Here is an 18,373-nt window from a genome sequence, read left to right as displayed (position 1 = left end):
CACAAGATTCGATCTCATTTTTTGCGTGTGTGTGGTGAATGGGTTGGCACTCCGTCTATTTGTTCATCTACATTGCATGCCCAGTTTTTAGAGAAGACGAGATTTTTTCCAGTCACTTTATATGGAATGGGTATGTTCATGTTTTTGTGTTGGAAGCGGTTTCAGGAATTTTCAGCCTCGGAGATACGCGAAGACGGTAGACGCATGACTATAGACGAAGTTGAAGCATTGAAGGAGCCACAGAAGACTGTGTCGCTTTCGGCGCGGCCCAAAGAAGCAAGTGTTGCAAACCTTTATGAAGTTTAAGTATCGCATGACCCACGCATCAGAGTAGGCCGGCGAAGAGTCCTTTCCAAGATTCCAGATGCTGTTGGCGATCTCCCTCGATGCCATATAGTTGGGTACCAGTACCTCACTTTGAAAAGGAGGGGATGTCACGTACACATCTAACCCTATGTGTACGTGGACAAGCTACTTCATGACATGGGTTTAGTTCAGTCAATCAAGTCTAGAATAGGAAGTGATCTGACACTTTTGTGAGTCTGTTTGCAGACCATGCATGTGCAGACACTTAGAGTAGATGCATATCCTTTGGTTGCACACAACATGACCATCAAATGTCCATCAGAACCCATCAGGAGCATTTTTACAGTGCATAGACCTATTTTCCCTATTTTAGCCATTTTTCACTTATTATTTTCAAGTGACTTTTGTTGAAAACTAGGTAGGGCAATTTTAGCAAGCAAGTATATAAGTAAAGGTAGCGCTACCACTTTCTGGCAGAAGAGGCAGCAGGAACCGCGTGTTCAACAGGCACCTTCTCGGCAAAAGAAGCTACTTGTTCCATCACCAACCTTGATGAAGGTAGACTATGCATGTGAGAGACCTGTGATTGTGACAATGGATAGGAGTCCTAGAGGGATTGGAAGGGCAAGATGATGAAGAAGGAAAAAGGTATGTGGTGAGGTTTGGGACTAAGGTTCTGAGTTCCTGAGTTCTTGCAAGCGAGATTATACGCAAATAAAGAGGGTTTTATGGGGAGTGGTTGCAGCATTGAAGTGTGACAAGGAGTACTTGATAATGAGGGTGAATGGCCTTTGATAGGTCGCTACTTAAGTACCTTGTAGAAGGAGGATGATTGGACTGAGTAGGGATTTAAGAGGATAAGAAGGAAAGCATATGGATACTTCTTGAGGGATGGCTTCTTATGGAAGCATCCTACATGAAGAGATGGAACACCATTATGGGAAGTGTGTGATAAAGCTACTCAATAGGAGATTATCAAGGAGTTCCATGAAAGTTCATGGGCAGGACATCAAGGTGTATGGGAAACATTTTCCAAAGTAAAAGAAAGGTATTGATAGAAAGCCATGTGTAAGGTTGTAGCTGAGTTTGTGAAGTCTTGTATGACATGCCAAAGGTATTCAAATGTACGGTATCGTGATGGGTTGCATCCTACTTATCCATTGTCCGTACATCATAAATGGGTTGTGGACTAGGTCACAATGTCTTTGGGACCTTGGCAAGTGAGGTATTTGGTGCTTGTAAGAGAAGATTTGTCTAATCAAGTTGAAGGTCGTGCATTGAGGACAAAGGCTACAAAAGCTGTATCTAAATTCCTTTTTGAAGATGTGACTTCCTGCTATGTATGTGTGGGAAAGATAAACACAGAGGGCAATGGCGAGAGTGAAAGAGGGCATCCTCAAATAATTAAGGCTTGTGAAGGTAAACTTGGAGAGTGGCCAAGGTTATTGCCTTTGCATTATGGGCTGACCGTACCACACGTAGTTCAGTCACTGGTTATCTGCCTATTGAATCCATGGATGGTCAAGAACAAGTGATGCCTATTGAAGGTGTGGTTCTTACATGGAATGTATTTCCATGAACGAGTAGAGAATACCTTCTTGCATTGCGCATAAGGAAATTGGAAAGAAGACATGAAGACATTGACCTTGCAAAAGCTCGCTTGGAGGATGCAAGGCTGAAAAATAAAGACAGATTTGATAAGAGGTATAGGATTAAACCAAAAGCTATTGAGGAAGGTGATTGGGTGTGGGTGTATGACATTAGTCTTGACAACCAGCACTCGACACTAAGGAAGCTTGCAAAAAGATGTTTCGGTTCTTATGTTGTCAAGCGGAATGCAACACATTCTTTCCGTGAGTTAGATGGGATAGAAATGAAAATTCCCACTGTAGGGAAAAGGATTAAATTGTTCAAAAGAAGAGGGGATTACTAATCCATTTGATGCACGACCAAGTGAAGAAGATGATGGGTTTAACTATGTGCAAAGTGAGGATGAAGATATGGTGTCTCACCATGAGTGTTGATGCTTAACAAAGACTTTTGTGGCACATATCGGAGAATCAGATTTAGAGGAGGTGGATGTCGTGTAGTGGCACATACACAATGTGAAATAAAAACTCACCCCTCACTTTCTATACTTTTTGATGCATGGAATAAAGAAAACAATTTACATATTGTGATATATGCAAAAGTGGCTACTGCGGTTGCTGTCATGTACATACATACCTAGGAGTCGTGGTCCTAGATGTTGTGACGTTGCATGTTTTCTCACTAGATAACATGCTTGAGTTGGTTTAAGAATGTACATATGTCAAGTGTTCATGGTGGCACTCTCGAGTCTCATCTCGCCTACAAAGTTACATGCAGACAAAAACTGCGAAAAAAAATAGTAACGAACAGGGGACCGTCCAGATGCATCAAGAGATCATAAAAAGGAAATTGATGATAAAATTTGATCTCAAGGGAATTTTTTAACAAAAATAGGGATTTTCCTAGCTCGTTTAGGTTTTTAACACTCGAAATGGGTCATTTTTGGGCCAAAAATGGCATTAAAATAGCTAGTTTCGGGGTAAAAATGCATGCACAAATACTGACACATCAGCATTTTGGACAAGTTGGTAAGCAAGGGAGCTGCTTGCTCTGCAAACCTGCAATTTTCCCCCTTCTGTGTACTCCCTTCATATAAGCATGTAGTGTAGTCCCACCTCCCTTCCTCCTTGTATTTGAGCTTGTGAGGGTGTGAAATAGGCTTTCCTTCTTCTAAATGGTGTGGGATTCAGTGTGAGAGCTCTAAAATATTTCCAAAATAAGAATGAGGGCATATTGAAGGAGGAAGCTCGAGTTTTCCTATCAATGATTGGATGTTTTAACTGTGCAGTTAAATGCGAGGCTACAAGATTCCATGAAGAAGTAAATCTGGTTGTGAGTTTGTGATCGTTTCATCACGAACTCGCTCACGATTATTAGTAGATTCCAAGCAGACTTAGAAAGAGGGTTTGTGATTTCCCTATCATGGACCGTCTAAGATTTTGAACAAGAGGGTTGATGAACAACATAAACACTTTTTCACAAAGTGTTTGTGACTTTCATATGAACTCTCACAGCTAGAGGTTTTACACCTTCTCAGCTAGATTACAATTTTCCTGACAAGAGCACTCCCCCCCCCCCCTCCCCCGGACTCCCCTGTATATAGGGAGCAGGCGGTCATCGAATTACATCATCGAGCATATTAATGGATTGCTAACTCTTGTGGCATTGCAATCTTCTCTCCATCACCATACCTCTCTAGGGTTTTTGCGATTTGTCACGCCCTGTCTCTTGCATATGGTGTAGCAGCACACCCTCGTCCCTTGGCTCCATTCTCTGCAGGCCCATTTTTGTTGATTTTGTTCACGGAAAGAGTTGCTGTTTGTGTATGCGCTACATCGATTTCATGTGTGATGTATAGATCACAATTCGTACTGGATCCAACATTCTCTTTGTGATCCGACTACCCACACAACCTCATTGGAGGCTAGGATCAGATTCGGAGAGGTATGCAGTGGCGGGTGTTCTAGCGGCTGCTCATACGGTTAGGCAGGTTGTCATTTCTGAAGCGTGTACCAGCTGCCTATTGCAGAGGCGAGGCGTACATGCACGTGTGCCACTGTCATCAGTTGTTTACATCCATCTTGTGCTACCACTCCTGACATCTCCACCGTTGCATTTGGACTCGTGAGATTGCATAATGTATTTGGAGAGTAGCATGAAATATGCTTTAATCTTGGCATCGTTGATTGCAATTGTTGGTTGGCAGATTAAAGCATGAAATATGCTTTAATCTTGGCATCATTGATTGCAATTTTTGGACTGGCAGTTTTTTGTTGGCTTTCATGAAGGCCCAAGGTGGATAGATACGTTAAATATGATTATGTAAAATACGGAAAAACGTTGTACAGAACTGGACATCATCTGTCAACCGTAAAATACGCTAAGTATTGATCCGTATATATGTATGATGTGCGTGTGTTTCTATGTGACTTTGTGTGTGTGTGTGTGTGTAATGAGTTACAATTGTCACACTTTCATAGTATAAAAAGTTTGAATTTAGAAGTAACAATTTTCTTGCAAAATTTAGAAGTTAAGCATTAAAGTAAAAACCAATACGTCAGTATTGGATGACCAATACAAATCGGATAGAATGTAACGTCTTGAACATTAAATTCACGGAGTTTATGCAACCTTGTTAGAAGGCCAGGTATGCCTCTCCTTCTATGAGGTAAGGACCAGTCATGCATCTGGTAGGCTGATGCTACCGACATTACGTTGTCTGTGGATGGAGCTTGTGCGCTAGAAGATGTTGGTAGGATTCCACTAGCTACTTGTATGGGGACCATTTAAGCGTTCACTTTCTGAGGGCTGGGGAGCAGAGGACGAGTACTTCATTGAAAGTGAGCAAATCTGAGCCATGTGGGGAGTGGGGATCTTCAATAGGAGTATGCACAACCTCATTTGTTGTTGCAGATCTGCACACTGTTTCTTTTCTTTGTGTTCTTGTTCTTTTGCACATTTGATTGGCTATATGAGGATATCTTTCTTTGTTGAGAGGAAAAGGAGTTTATTACTTCTTCCCTCTTGCTGTTAAAGACAAATTTTGACAAAGTTTTCTTTATTTCCATTGCAGCTTATTTGGTTCGCACGTGTCTTTTGTTTGGGTTGTTATTATGTGTATAGGTTTTTTGGTGTCTTAGTTGTGTGTTTTCTGCATATATATATATATATATATATATATATATATATATATATATCACTTTTCTACTTCATAAGGTCAGTTTGCTACCATATGACTGGGGCTGTGCAGCAACTCTATTAGTTGTAGTTGATTGACACTGTTTATTTCTTTTAAAGTTTGCTCTGCAAGATTCAAAGCTGAGATACATACTCACTTTTTTAGTGGGGGAGTCTCCAATTTTGAAATGCAGTAAGTGATAGCTAGATTGTGTGAAGCATCCTTAGGGCCCCTTGGTTTGCAATATTCATAGTAACAAGAAACGGCATTTCTTCCGATATGTTTCTTACCGGAAGAAACGGACTGGCTGTTTTCCGCTGTCTTTGGGGGGGAGGGGGGAATCTCTGTGTCCCCTTCTATTCTGCAATCAATTATTTGCCTGTTTATTTTTTCTAATGCGCCTATGCTTTTGTGTATGCAGACAGTGCACTGTGTGTACTGCACCGACAGATCGAGGAGATCCGAGCCCGGGAGCGCCGTGCCACTGAGGAGCGAGTGGCTCAGATGAGGGCCGACCCGACAGCTTTCATCCGGGTAGCCTTGGCACCAGACCCGCCCATGTACCACATCTTACATCCCCCCATTAGTACAGGATGGAGCTAGATAGCTTGATGCATTCTCATGATTGTACTACCTTGAGCATATAGACATGCATATACCCCTAGAGATAGAGCTCCATCCCTCCTCAGATACTCCACTACCTACATTCAGTTCAGTTTTGTATCAGTTTTGTTTCATTTGTCTTTCCGATAGACGGATGACATACACACCATGTACATTTGATTTGTCTCATAGGCCGATTTCGGCTTGACATAGACGTTAAAAATCTTTCTTTCTTTCTTTCTTTCTCTCTCTCTCTCTCTCTCCCCCTGCTGCTGCTCTGCCGCGCTCCCCTCCCCTGCTGCTGCTGCTGCTCGCGCTCCCCTCCCCTGCTGCCCCTCGCGCTCCCGCTCGCCTCCCCCCCCTGCTGCTGCCCTGACGCGGCCCTGACGTGTGCACGCTGCCGCCCCGCGCTGCACCCCCGTCCCCGCCCTGCACCCGTGCTGCACCCCCGTCCACCTCGCGTCCCCGCTGCCCGTCGCGCCCTCTGCCCTGCCTGCACTCGCGCACCCTCTGCCCTGCCCTGCTCGCGCGCTGCACCCCCGCTGCATGTTGCCCTAGCCTCTATTCTCTACGCGTAGCATGTGCCTTCATTCCCTACACGTAGTATGTCTCCCCCCCCTCTCCTACGCGTAGATTGTCCCTGCCCTCCCCCTTTTTTCTTTCACGTGTAGGATGTCTATTCTCTACACGTAGGGAATTATTATTATTATTATTATTTATTTATTTTTTGGTCCGCCCGCCCCCCTTCCCCCCACTTCTTTCTCACTCTCTCTACCATACTCCCTCCCCCCCCCCCCCCCCCCCCTTCTCTCTCACTCTCCAATTTATAACTATCGCTATCTCCCACCGGCCGTATCGCCGCGCGCTCCACCACTAGCCGAGATCGCCGCACGGGTGGGTGCACTCGTGCATCTAGCGACTCCCTTGCGGCCGACTCCCCCCCGCACGCCCAACGGCCTCACCCTCCTTGCGGACGGCGATCGAGCATGAGGAAGACGAACGATAAAGCCGACCCCCTAGAGAATGCCATTCAAAAATGTAAAGAAGAAATGACGGAGACCATTACCAAAATGAACCGCAGTCTCTAGGGCACAATAAACATACTCGAAGGACGTGTGCTGATCCAAGAGGGCAAAATAAGCATGCTGGAAGATCGAGTGACGACCCAAGAGGAAGAGATTGCGTCACTCAAGAAAGAACTCGCCGAAGCCCGATCAAGAAACACACTGGAAGAGGGCGAATTGCAACCCTCGGTAATCGAAGAAATCAACACGATCAAGGAACAAGTACGGGCCATCAAAGAGGGAGAAGAACAGCACAAAGAAATGACGACTTCTTGGGTGGATGTTCTTACCAAAACCCAACAGAAGGCGGACGAAGCCGAGAAATGGATCAAGGTGGCCAAGAAAGGAAAAGACAAGGAGATAACGCCCACGTCCACACCAAACAACATCATTAACCAGACACTAGAGGAGGAGCAGAGGAGAAGGGTGCACGCTTTACATGTGAGAATTTGCGGTCTTAAAGACAAAGGCAATGTGGACGAAGAAGTAAAAGAACTCACAGCCTTGATGGGGATTCATGAGCCGACACACACAAGGGCATGGAGAGTGGGCAACATAAAGAAAAACGGAGGCAGTGGAGAAACCTCAAAAGAAAGAGCACTCATCCTCCGTTTTCCCTCCATGGAGGCAAAGAAGTCATTCTTGAAGAAAAGACCAACTCTTAAAGAGACTGGCATCTTTCTCGGGGATGATCTCACCCTCTCGCAGATCGCTCATATGCAGGAAGTAATGCCGGAGATTAGAGCGGCAAGGGGAAAAGGCAAGATCACTTTTTACCGAGACGGAAAAGTGGTAATACTTGAGCGACGCTCCACATGACGGTGCGAGTCTTATGGGACCACACTCAAAATAGCTGCCTGGAACTGTAATGGATCTATGCGTTTTGATGTGGGTGCTTTTGAGGACAGCTTTACTGGAAGAGACATCATCTTCTACTCTGAGACACACCAGGCCCCTGGGCAATCGATGCCTCACATCAGTGGATACAGGTGGGAGACAGCCTACAGACAAGAGACACGCTCAGAGCATAGAGGGCGGGGCTCGGGAGGAGTGGCAGTGTTATTTAGAGAGGATCTGCAGCCACTGATACATATAGCCCGCAAGGACGAGCAGGCTAGGTACATGTGGGTGAGACTGAAAGCAGAGATAGGCAGATACCTCTATCTAGCTATTTGTTACTTCCCCCCGAGTACATCAGTTTATGCACCACCCAGAGGACAGTCCCCTTTCTCTATTTTGGATGATGACATATGGGAGTTCTCTAGGGACAGTGACATTATCATCCTCGGGGACTTCAATGCTAGGATTGCCCATCACCAAGCAATGTTTTATGATACTTCAGAGGAGATGCTAAGAGAGATAGATGTGGAAGAAACGGGCCTTTCCAGACTATCACACGATATGGAATATACTGAGTATGGGCGACACCTGATAGACATGGGCACTGCACATGGATTGGCCATCTTGAACGGCCTACAGAGATTTCTTGCTGCGGGAGGTTTTACATGCTTCCCACACAGACATGGAGCCAGCACGGTGGACTATGTCATGGCACAACCGAACCTCATCTCTAGTATCCAGGATCTCACAGTTGGGCCCAGACCGGTCGGGGTGGCAATGGATCATGCTCTGGTGTCAATGACCATCTCCTTCCAGTTCAGTGTAGCACACAGGCCACGAGTAGCAGCCCCTACTCGCTACACATTCACAAGGGAGACGGACTCTGTTTACATGGACGGAATCTACAGACGCCTATGCACTGAAGATCCGGGGCAACCTCTGGAGGAGCTAACTACTATACTGACACAGACATTACATGAGGCAGCAGCAGAAGCATACCCACACACCCAGCCTGAGCAGAGCCGCCGATCTGGGAGCATGCCTCAGAAAAGCTGGTACGATGAGGAGTGCCGCAAGACTAGAGCCAGACTTCAGAGGGAGGTGCTGTTGGGGGACATCACTCACAGACAGTCACAGATGAACTTTCGACGCCTGGTGCGGCGGAAGAAGAGGGCTTTTTTGGCTCTACTCGAGCAGGATCTATATCAGCTATTCTTGAGTCAGGACCATAGTTACCCGGAACGCGGAACGGGAACGGCAACGGCAACGGGATCCCCGCGGAACGGGGGAACGGCTAGGGGTCCGGAACGGGAACGTCGCGGAACGGGAGGTATAAAAAACACCCAAATAGTGCAATTTTTAGCTCCTTGTGTTTACATACAAGGAGTATTAGAGTGCTTTCACTCTAATACTCACAAAAAACTCGTTTTGAAGACCATTCAACCTTGCTATGACTAGATGATGAGAGAGAGAGAGAGAGAGAGAGAGAGAGAGTGAGATGAGGGAGAGATTTGAGAGAGTGGGAGGGAGAGGAAGAGAGCTTGAAGGCTTGAAGCCTTGAGCCTTGAGAGAGTGAGTCTTGAGAGGGAGAGATCTTGAGAGTGAGAGGGAGAGAGCTTGAGCCTTGAGGATTAGCTTGTGAAGAGAAAGGGGGAGGGGGGTGCATTTTATGAGTCCTTGAGGCCTTGCACACTTTCAAAAGAAGCCCAAACATTTACTTCAATTTTTTCAATTTTTGCCAAATTTGTTTGTAGCCGTTGGCCGTTCCAGGGGCATTCCGGAATGGTCCGGGGGCGTTTCGGAACGTTCCGGAATGGCCGTTCCGGTTTGCATTGGCCACCCGGAACGTCAAACATTCCGGGACGTTCCGGAACGTTCGGGAAGGGAACTGTCCCCCGGAACGCCGGAACGGGGGCTAGGGGGCGTTCCCAGGTAACTATGGTAAGGACTCGCGCGAGGCGTGGCGGCTCTTTCATGAGCAGTCCCCCCCCCCCCCCCCCCCGCTATTTCCTTCACAGAGACCCGGGGTCAGTACGCATCATCTCTGTACACAGTACCTAGACAGCCGGCCCTCCCCAACCCCCCTGATCCATGCCCACACACATGTGTCTTTTTCACCGCTGAGATGGTGAAAAAAGCTATTGACAAGATGAAGAGTGGGAGAGCATATGATCATGAGGGCCTAGTCGCTGAGCATTTCATGCATGCCAAAGACTTACTAGCAGAGCTTCTAGGAGTTATGTTTAACCGTGCCATGTGTGAGGGCCTACCGGACACTTGGAGCCTATCTACGATCGTACCTATCTTCAAATCAGGAGACCCCATGGAGCCTGGGAACTATCGCACTATTATGATTGGGCACACACTGGGAAGATTGTATGCATCCATTCTTGAGCAACAGCTGAGTAGATGGGCAGAGAGGGAAGGACTGCGGGCAACTGGGTAGGCAGGGTTCAGGAGAGGCTTCTCTACTCTTGACCACATCTTGACACTCAGGGCCATCATCGAGGAAGGCAGATCCCATAGGAGACGGATCTACTGTAGCTTTGTGGACTTCCGCAAAGCTGTTGACACAGTACCCAGAGCTAGATTGATGCGCAGATTACAGGAAATGGGAGTACCCACAGAGCTCATTTGGGGGATCATGGCATTATACAGATCAATGGTAGGGCATGTACGCACCCCGGAGGGACTCTCAATACCGGTTCACTCCACTATTGGGGTGAAGCAGGGTTGCCCGCTCTCTCCTACTCTTTTCGGTATGTATGTGGATGAGGTTTCTGACTACATTGATAGGGACGGGGATAAAGGTGCACAATTGGCAGGGACATGGATTCCACTTTTGTTATATGCGGACGATATTGTGTTGATCTCCGAATCCCCAGAGGGAATGCAACGCCAATTGGATGCTTTGCATACGTTTGCCCACGAAAGTGGTTTGTCTGTCAACCTTGGTAAAACCAAGGTTATGGTGTTTAATACCACTCCACAGTGGATCGGGAGATCAGCACCTACATTCACATACGGCCAGGAAACTGTGGAGTACACAGACGCTTACACTTACCTTGGAGTGGTTTTCACTGGACCCACATTCTCACTTAGAAGAGCAGCAGAGACCAGACTGACTAGAGCCCACGCAGCATTGGGTAGATTAGAGAGGATGTGTTCGCAGGTTCAGTTTCAAGAACCCCGGACGAAGGTCTGGCTTTTTGACACCTTGGTGGCCTCAGCATTGCTCTATGGGGCTGAGATATGGGGACCTTCATTGGATCACCACGGGAGGCCGGGTCGCACAGACGGATGGGGGAACATGGAGAAACCTCTCGTCTCTATGATCTCACGGCTCATTAGAGCCAAGGCATCAGTACCACGGGCCATTATCCGAGCAGAGCTGGCGCCCCCCCCACTAGTGGTAGAGGCGCTCACCAGATCAGTCTCCTTCATAAACCGCACATGGGAACTTCCCAGAGATAGATATGATCGCATAGCACTCGAGTCCTCTCGACAGTTAGCCATACAAGGAGATACAACATGCTGGTATGGGGAGATGACATCATGGTTTCAGGCGCATGGGTTCAGCATAGACAGGCTGCCACCATTCCAGTACTCATTGGATGCACCATCTCTCATTCTTACACGGTCGGAGATCACCAAGCTCATCCGCCAAGACCTGACCCAACTAGACACCAGGAGGACATGGATACAACCAGCACAAGAACTGGGCACGAAGATGGCTTTCTACAGAGACCACCTTCTCCAGCTTACAGAAGATGGTTTTGTGATGAGACCCAGATACATGGATACCCACCTGTCTCATGGAATATGATGTGCTATTGGCCAGTTACGCACATCGTCTCACCAGCTGCGGATTGAAACCGGGAGATACAGCGGAGTACCAGCAGAGGCCAGGACATGCCCCTTGTGTGACATGGAACCTGAGACAGAGCTGCATTACACATGCCGCTGTCCCGTCTACTATGAGATACGAGGCCGCTTCCATTGCTTGTTCAGAGAGGGTTTTGGACCACTCTCAAGAGTAATGGGATACGAAGATCAAAGATGCCTGGATTTGTTCTTGCTCGAGCTGCGCAGACACAGAGAGAGCCTGATGAATGGCGAGGCTAACCAGTCTCAAAGACGGATTACAAATTTATTAATTATAAGAAATGCCATTTCTCGACTATTTTTGCCTTGACCGAAACTCCGGTTATCTCATTTCCGTTTCTGTTGTTTTGGTTTCTTGTGGTGACTATAGCAATATTGCTGGTTTGTGATTTATGAATTGCTCAATTTGTTCTTGATGCAATTGGTGAAGCTTTATATTCATTTTCTTTTGATAATAATTGGTGCAGGTAAAACATGGGGTTGGAGTGAAGGAGATTGTGCAACATTTGTTGGGAGTTTGGGAAGAAGCTACTGGAAAGAAGATGGTGTAGTTGGAGATTATATTGGAGAATCCCCAAATCTCTAAATGAAACAAAGGCTTATGAAGTACTGTTATTCAGAAAGTTCTTGTATGTATGCTGTTATGCAGATTTTGAGCACATAGTGAACTGCTAAATGAGTCAAGAAACTGCCTTGAACGAGAGTCTGGATCGAGTATCAGAAGAAGCCAATTTGGAATAACCACAGTTAAGCTCCTAAGTGTGACTCCATTTGAATTTAACCACAGTTAAGCTCCTAAGTGTGACTCCATTTGAATTTAACCACAGTTAAGCTCTAAAGTGCGACTCCCTCTGAATTTTTGGACTGCTTCTAAAGACTTTCCAAAAATGTAGTTTAGGATTTCCTTAAGTGATATAAATATCCATTCAATCTAATGTCGTAGAAAGTAAGTGCTTCATGGCTAGTCTAATGATCAAGCTTGTGCGTGGGTTCGACTCTCAAAGTTTCAATGTTTGGGAAAGATGTGTCTCAGCTTACAATTTTCCGTTTAGAAATCCAATATTACCAATTGAGGGCAAGAAATAAGGGGAAAATTCCATATGCTGATCTGTCGATCGTTGCTTGAATTCCGACTGTTGATGTACCATGCAGTCATTTGCAAAAGTCTAAACAGCGTTTCAGCTGCTGATGTGGATGCATCCAGCGGCTGCAGCACTGCATTCCGCAGGAGAAGGGACATTGGACGGAGGGCCTAGATCTTCTTTCCCCCCCCCCCCCCCGGACCAGGGACCTTGACGGAGAATGATTTATCCGAACACTACCATGTGCATGTGATTTGCTCCTGACTGCATTCCGCAGGAGAAGGGACATTGGACGGAGGGCCTAGATCTTCCCCCCCCCCCGTCAAGGTCCAGGTCGGGGGGCTGAGCATCTGCACCGTCTGTCTACTGCGTTTTCTTTTGCAGAATGCACAGCTGCAGCCGTGGGATCTTTGCCAAGTCAGCACACAGAAGAGCTGCACGTGAGGACCACTCAGAATGCACCAGCTCAGCAGTCGGAAATGGTAACTGCTTCTGACACCTCAGCATGCAGAATCAAGTCGATGCAGTTGTCACAGCAGCGAATCATTGCGGGCCATCTCAGCAGCAGGAATGCTACCTCCTGCTGACACCTCAGCATGCATAATGCGTAATGATTGCCCATGCAGTCATGGGTTAGGGAAAGGACGTCCAGTGTCCTTTCCCGGAAAACAGCGACCCTGCTGTGGTGACCGGTGGAGGCCGGGAGCCATGCTGGGGAGCTGTTTTCAGGGGAAAGGACACTGGATGTCTTTCCCTCCCGTCAACAGTCGTGGGGAGGGGTCCCAGAACACCCAGTCATGGCTGACATGTCGCAATGTGGCTCAGCGGGGGTGGGCAGAATTATGACAGCTGTGTCGGCATCTGCAGCTGAATTTCTGACGACTGACGTGTCAAACAGTGAGGGCACTGCTTGGTGCCCGTTTTTCTGACTGCTGACCTGTCGAACATCCTGCGGTTGCATGCGAGCATTCTCTTATATAATGGAGAGCAGACCGTAGGGCCAGGATTTGCTGCCGCCCGACCCACGACGTTGACGGCTCTGTAATCTCACTTCTACGCACTTGCAAGTGACTGAGTACACCTGCAAGGCTGCAAGCTTCTCTCCCAGTGCTGGCCACTGCTGTGCCGCCTACTCCCTCACAAATGGTGTTGGCCCCCTCCCCCGGACCCTTGACGGTCAGGAATGGACACTAAGTGTCCATTCCCCCATAATACCTGCTCCCCCATGGCTCACGGCCTCCGCCGGTCGCCAAGGGGTCAAGGTATTATGAGGAATGGACATTTACTCCATGTTTTACAGCTAGCACTTGGAAGGACAGGCACCTTGTGGATACATACGAAGAGGCATCATGCTTTTTATGGGGTAGGGAATGGTCATTTAGTGACCATTCCCCATAATGTTGACGACCACGTGGCAACCGGCGGAGGCCGGGAGCCATGTGGGAGTCAACATTATGGGACTCCGCCGGTCGCCACGTGGGAGTCAACATTATGGGAATGGTCACTAAATGACCATTCCCGGCCGTCAAGGTCCAAGGGAAGGGGGCCAAATGTGAAAGTCGTGAACTTAGGGTGCGAGGTTGGTTTACGCGCTACCTGTGTGTCGTGCACTAGCTTAAAGCAGAGGTATGAAATTTCTGTTTGCGCTTGTATGGGACCCAGGCGAGGCAAGAAGATGGTCGAGAGGGCTCATAAGTCGACTCCGCTAGACATACTAGGTGATGCAGGCTCCATTCCTTTGTTTTCTCTCCTGCCTGTTGATATGGAGTTAGCTACGCCAAGAAGCACAACGACTGTATGCTTTGGAGATTATAATGGGAAAGGGATCAGGACCTGTGCCGATTTTGAACATCCAGGTGGTGGTGTTGTTGAAGTTGCAGGTGTGCATTCGCAAAAATCTACCATCAGGTGTGCTTTGATCAGATTGAGACAGTTTTAGTGACACACTGAGTTCTGACTGCACAGTAATTAGTGAGAAAATTTATGTGTCATCATTTTTTCCAAGTGCTGATGTGTCAGACTGTGGTTTAATTACAGATGCTGATGTGTTGTGTTGTGGATGGCAAAGCTAAATGAAGTGATATTTTTTATTACACATGCTGACTTGTCGCAGATCTAACGGTTGTTCATAAAATTACTATTAGTCATATGGAGTAGATGAACAGCTCAGATTGCCTGCCCCCTGACCCTGACCCTGGACCTTGACGTCTTAAGATAAATTGCTTGCACTTTTTAACTTCTAGGAAATTGGAAGCATTTGGGAAGTATACATTTGCCTTTGTGTACGCATCTCTCCCCAACAGCAAACAATGTGTTGGGTTATTCTTGACCTCATTCAAAATTTGCATCATACACCCTTTTGAATGTTTCACAAGATGGTTTTGTTTAATATATTTGCACCATCGACCTACTAGTAATTTAAAATAAAATATAAAAAATAATACATGCAAACCGTGGCATGTATTATCATGAGTTAGTTCAAATCAAACTCTGAAGAGCATTTAAAAACACACATGCGCGCACGTGCGCACACACACACACACACACACACACACACACACACACACACACACACACACACACACACTCGCAATTCAAGCACACATTGCTACACTTGAAGATGAGAACAAAGCAATCGAGCACATGGTAGGTTCCTCGAGAAAAAAGGTGCCACGCCAAGGAGGATTGACCAACCAAAACTATTGAGGCCAAAATAAAGGCAAACAAAGAAGGATGAGTGGATGTGGCTAGGAAGAAAGTGATGCAAGAGGTCAAAAAGGGGAACCATCATGACGAAATCATACGTGTTTATTAGATGAGGAAAACCTGAAAGCCCAATGTGCGGGTAACATGGATTCCAAAGGGAGTTTTCATAAAGCAAAGGGTAATTACTAATTTCTACATCAATGAAATCCTCTCTCTCTCTCTCTCTCTCTCTACACACACACACACACACACACACACTTTGAGTTAATTTACCTTTATTTTTGTATATTTTGGAAAAGCAAACTAGAATCAATCAATATGAACAGTAAAACCTTATATAGAGACCTTTAACTAGAGTGCTTCGTTAGCTCTGTTCGCATCGAACTAAGATTGAGCAAAATATTGGAAACTATACATGCCATTTCAATACTTCTCAAGCGAAAAAATTTATGAAAGGATGGGGGAGAGAGAGAGAGAGAGAGAGAGAGAGAGAGAGAGAGAGGCTACCGATTGCCGTGGTTCAGAGGTGTACCTTGAAAGAATGAGATACCGATCGTAGTGCTTCAGAGGGGTACCTTGCAGAAAACCACGAGGAGGGTTAGCAGTTTGTCAAGCTCAATGTTCGTAATCATACAAGATGTCAATGTTATTAATTGTTTGTTGTTCCATTTTTATGTTTCAAAAAAATAAAAATCATGCAAGTTTCCTTGCACGGGAGAGTTTGCACAGTCCTCTCCAATTTTTATAATATGAAGGAACGTGCCATTCCCATGGCAGCGTGCAATTTTCAGTGTGTTCATTAACTGCGTTCGTAGTGTCAAAAATGTCAAAAATCACATAATGATAATGCTTACTCACCGCGCGATTGAATGTCTGTCGTTGATGCACCTTGCATCAACGATGTTGGGCATCTCTTGCTCTTAACTCACTGTAAGAAATGACATACCATGGAGGATGAAGGAGATCGGCTTGTGACTATTTGGGTGGAGGAACTTTACGAAGAAGCGGAAATTCTTATATTTTAGCTTGTGTCAATTCATAGCCTAGCAAAATTCACTTGTCGCTTTATACGTCCAAATCTGGTGTAAGCAAGAAGGATGGTGCTCAGCTGTGAAAGGCACATTAACAGTGGGCGATCAACATCAACTGGTGTAAAGAGTTCAAACCAGATTATTTTTGCCATCTGCACTATATGTACTCTTGTTCTGATTAGTTCCAAACTGAAGTTTGAAAAGTTGACAACATCATAGAACAAATCAATCTCGTCCTTCATGGGCATAACTTGCTAACACCATAGTCCATGTTGTCAAGTAGTGTTTTGGACTCATCAAGCTTGCCACATTGCCTAGCACAAAATGTTTCTGCAACAGCCCCACAATAGCCCCTAATTGCATAGGTGATTGCATTTGAAGGAAGGCCTTTCCTTCGCATCTGCTAAAAACATCTCAATGCTTCGTTGCCACAACCATGTTGTGCATATCTCATGAAAACATCCTAGCCATGAAAAAGCGCCTTTCTTTTGCATCTGGTGAAAAATTTGATTAGTTCGTTATTGCCATAGCCATGTTGGGTATATCCTGTAGTGCACCACATTTGGCATACATATCAACCAAGGCAGTGCCAAGCACGACATCTTTTTCCAAGAGCCTCTGACTAACAATATAATTGTGAATTTTCTTGTTAGTATCACCGTCGAAAAGCATACAAGCGTGACTTCTTTCTTCAACAACCCTTGACTAAAAATATCATCAATAATTCTTTTGAACATATCAGCGTCTTGCGTAACGCCACATGCCTTCAAGATACAGGTGTAGGTATATTGCATACATGTCGACCAAGGCTGTGCCAACCATAACATTTTTTTTCAACAACCCCTGACTAACGATATCATCGTGAGTTCTTCTGTCCGTCCTAGCGTCGCCCGAATTGCAACATGCCTTCAAGATGCAAGCATAGGTGATTGCACATCTGAAGAGAGATGCTCAATTCGCATTTGCTGAAAACAGCCCAGAGCATTCTATGTTAAGCATATTTCGCAATCAATGCGTTCGAAGAGACGACATTCCGGACAGAAAGCTCCTCAAGCACTCTTTGGTGCTTTCCCAAGAACAACACATTTAGCATACGTGATCATTGCTCCTACGTAGTGCCACATGCTTTCAAGATGCAAGCATAGGTACATCAAGAGAAATGTCCTCGCTTTGCATCTTGAAGATAGCAGCCAGTCAGAGCTCCCTAGCTAGCCAGAGCTCCCTGGTCCTGTCACTGTTGGGCATATCCCGCAATCAGATGCACTTGAAGACACGACATTCCGGACATCAAGGCAGTGTCACATGCCTTCAAGATGAAAGCGTAGGTGATTGCATTTGGAGAGGTGCCCTCACTTTGCATCTGTTGGAAACAGCCTAGGGCTCCATGGCGTCCCACATTTGGCATACATGTTGACCAAGGGCAACACAACACATATGATCCAAAGAATTGGCAAGCACAACATGTTTCCAACAGCCATTGAGCAACAATCCATGCAATGAGCACACTGAGACAGACAATTGTTGTGGGGAATTGCCCTCATGTTGCATCCCAACAAAAACACTCCTGAGCTTCCTCGGTCAACCCTTGTTGGGCATATCCTCTTATAAGAGCACTCTAAGAGACTTGTCACCTCATTTAGCGAGAAACCTCACTTTGTGTCTAATTAAAATAGCTTAGAGCTTCCTTGCATCAGCATCTTGTGTAGAGAGACATGTATTCAAGATGCATGTGTAGGCGATTGCAACTGGGGAGACGCCCTCGCTTCGCAAAAAGCAGATAAGAGCTTTCTGGCCCCGCCCCTATCTGGAAAATCTTCCAATCAATGCATTGAAGAGTCCACACTCCGGACAAGAAGCTCTTCGAGCACTTGCATAGAGGCACATGCCTTCAAGATGTAAGCATAGCCTTCAACACGAAAGTATAGGTGACTGAATCTGGAGAGATACACTTGCTTTGCATCAGCTGATAATAGCTTAGAGGATTTTGCCCTGCTCTTGTTGTGCACATTCTACAATCAATGTATTCCAAGAGGCAACATTTCGGACATGAAGCTCCTTAAGCACTTTTTGTGCTTTCTCAATTGCACC

The 18,373-nt window shown here is 46.1% G+C and overlaps 1 protein-coding gene across 1 annotated transcript in view; it reads left to right on the top strand.

Moving 5' to 3' along the window:
• The window catches only part of UREG (urease accessory protein G), a 53,357-nt gene extending 41,052 nt beyond the window's left edge, over positions 1–12,305 (top strand). The window contains exon 7 of the mRNA XM_086493292.1: positions 11,934–12,305. Coding sequence (XP_086349418.1) covers positions 11,934–12,017 — 84 coding nt within the window. The 3' untranslated portion in view covers positions 12,018–12,305. The remainder of the gene's footprint in view (positions 1–11,933) is intronic.
• The last annotated feature ends 6,068 nt before the right edge of the window (positions 12,306–18,373 follow it).

This window comes from Adiantum capillus-veneris, chromosome 21 (genome assembly GCF_014529385.1).
Source record: "Adiantum capillus-veneris isolate H3 chromosome 21, ASM1452938v2, whole genome shotgun sequence".
In the NCBI taxonomy this organism is placed as follows: Eukaryota; Viridiplantae; Streptophyta; class Polypodiopsida; order Polypodiales; family Pteridaceae; genus Adiantum; species Adiantum capillus-veneris.
Note: the sequence above shows the minus strand (reverse complement) of the source record. Positions and strands in the feature narration are given on the sequence as shown.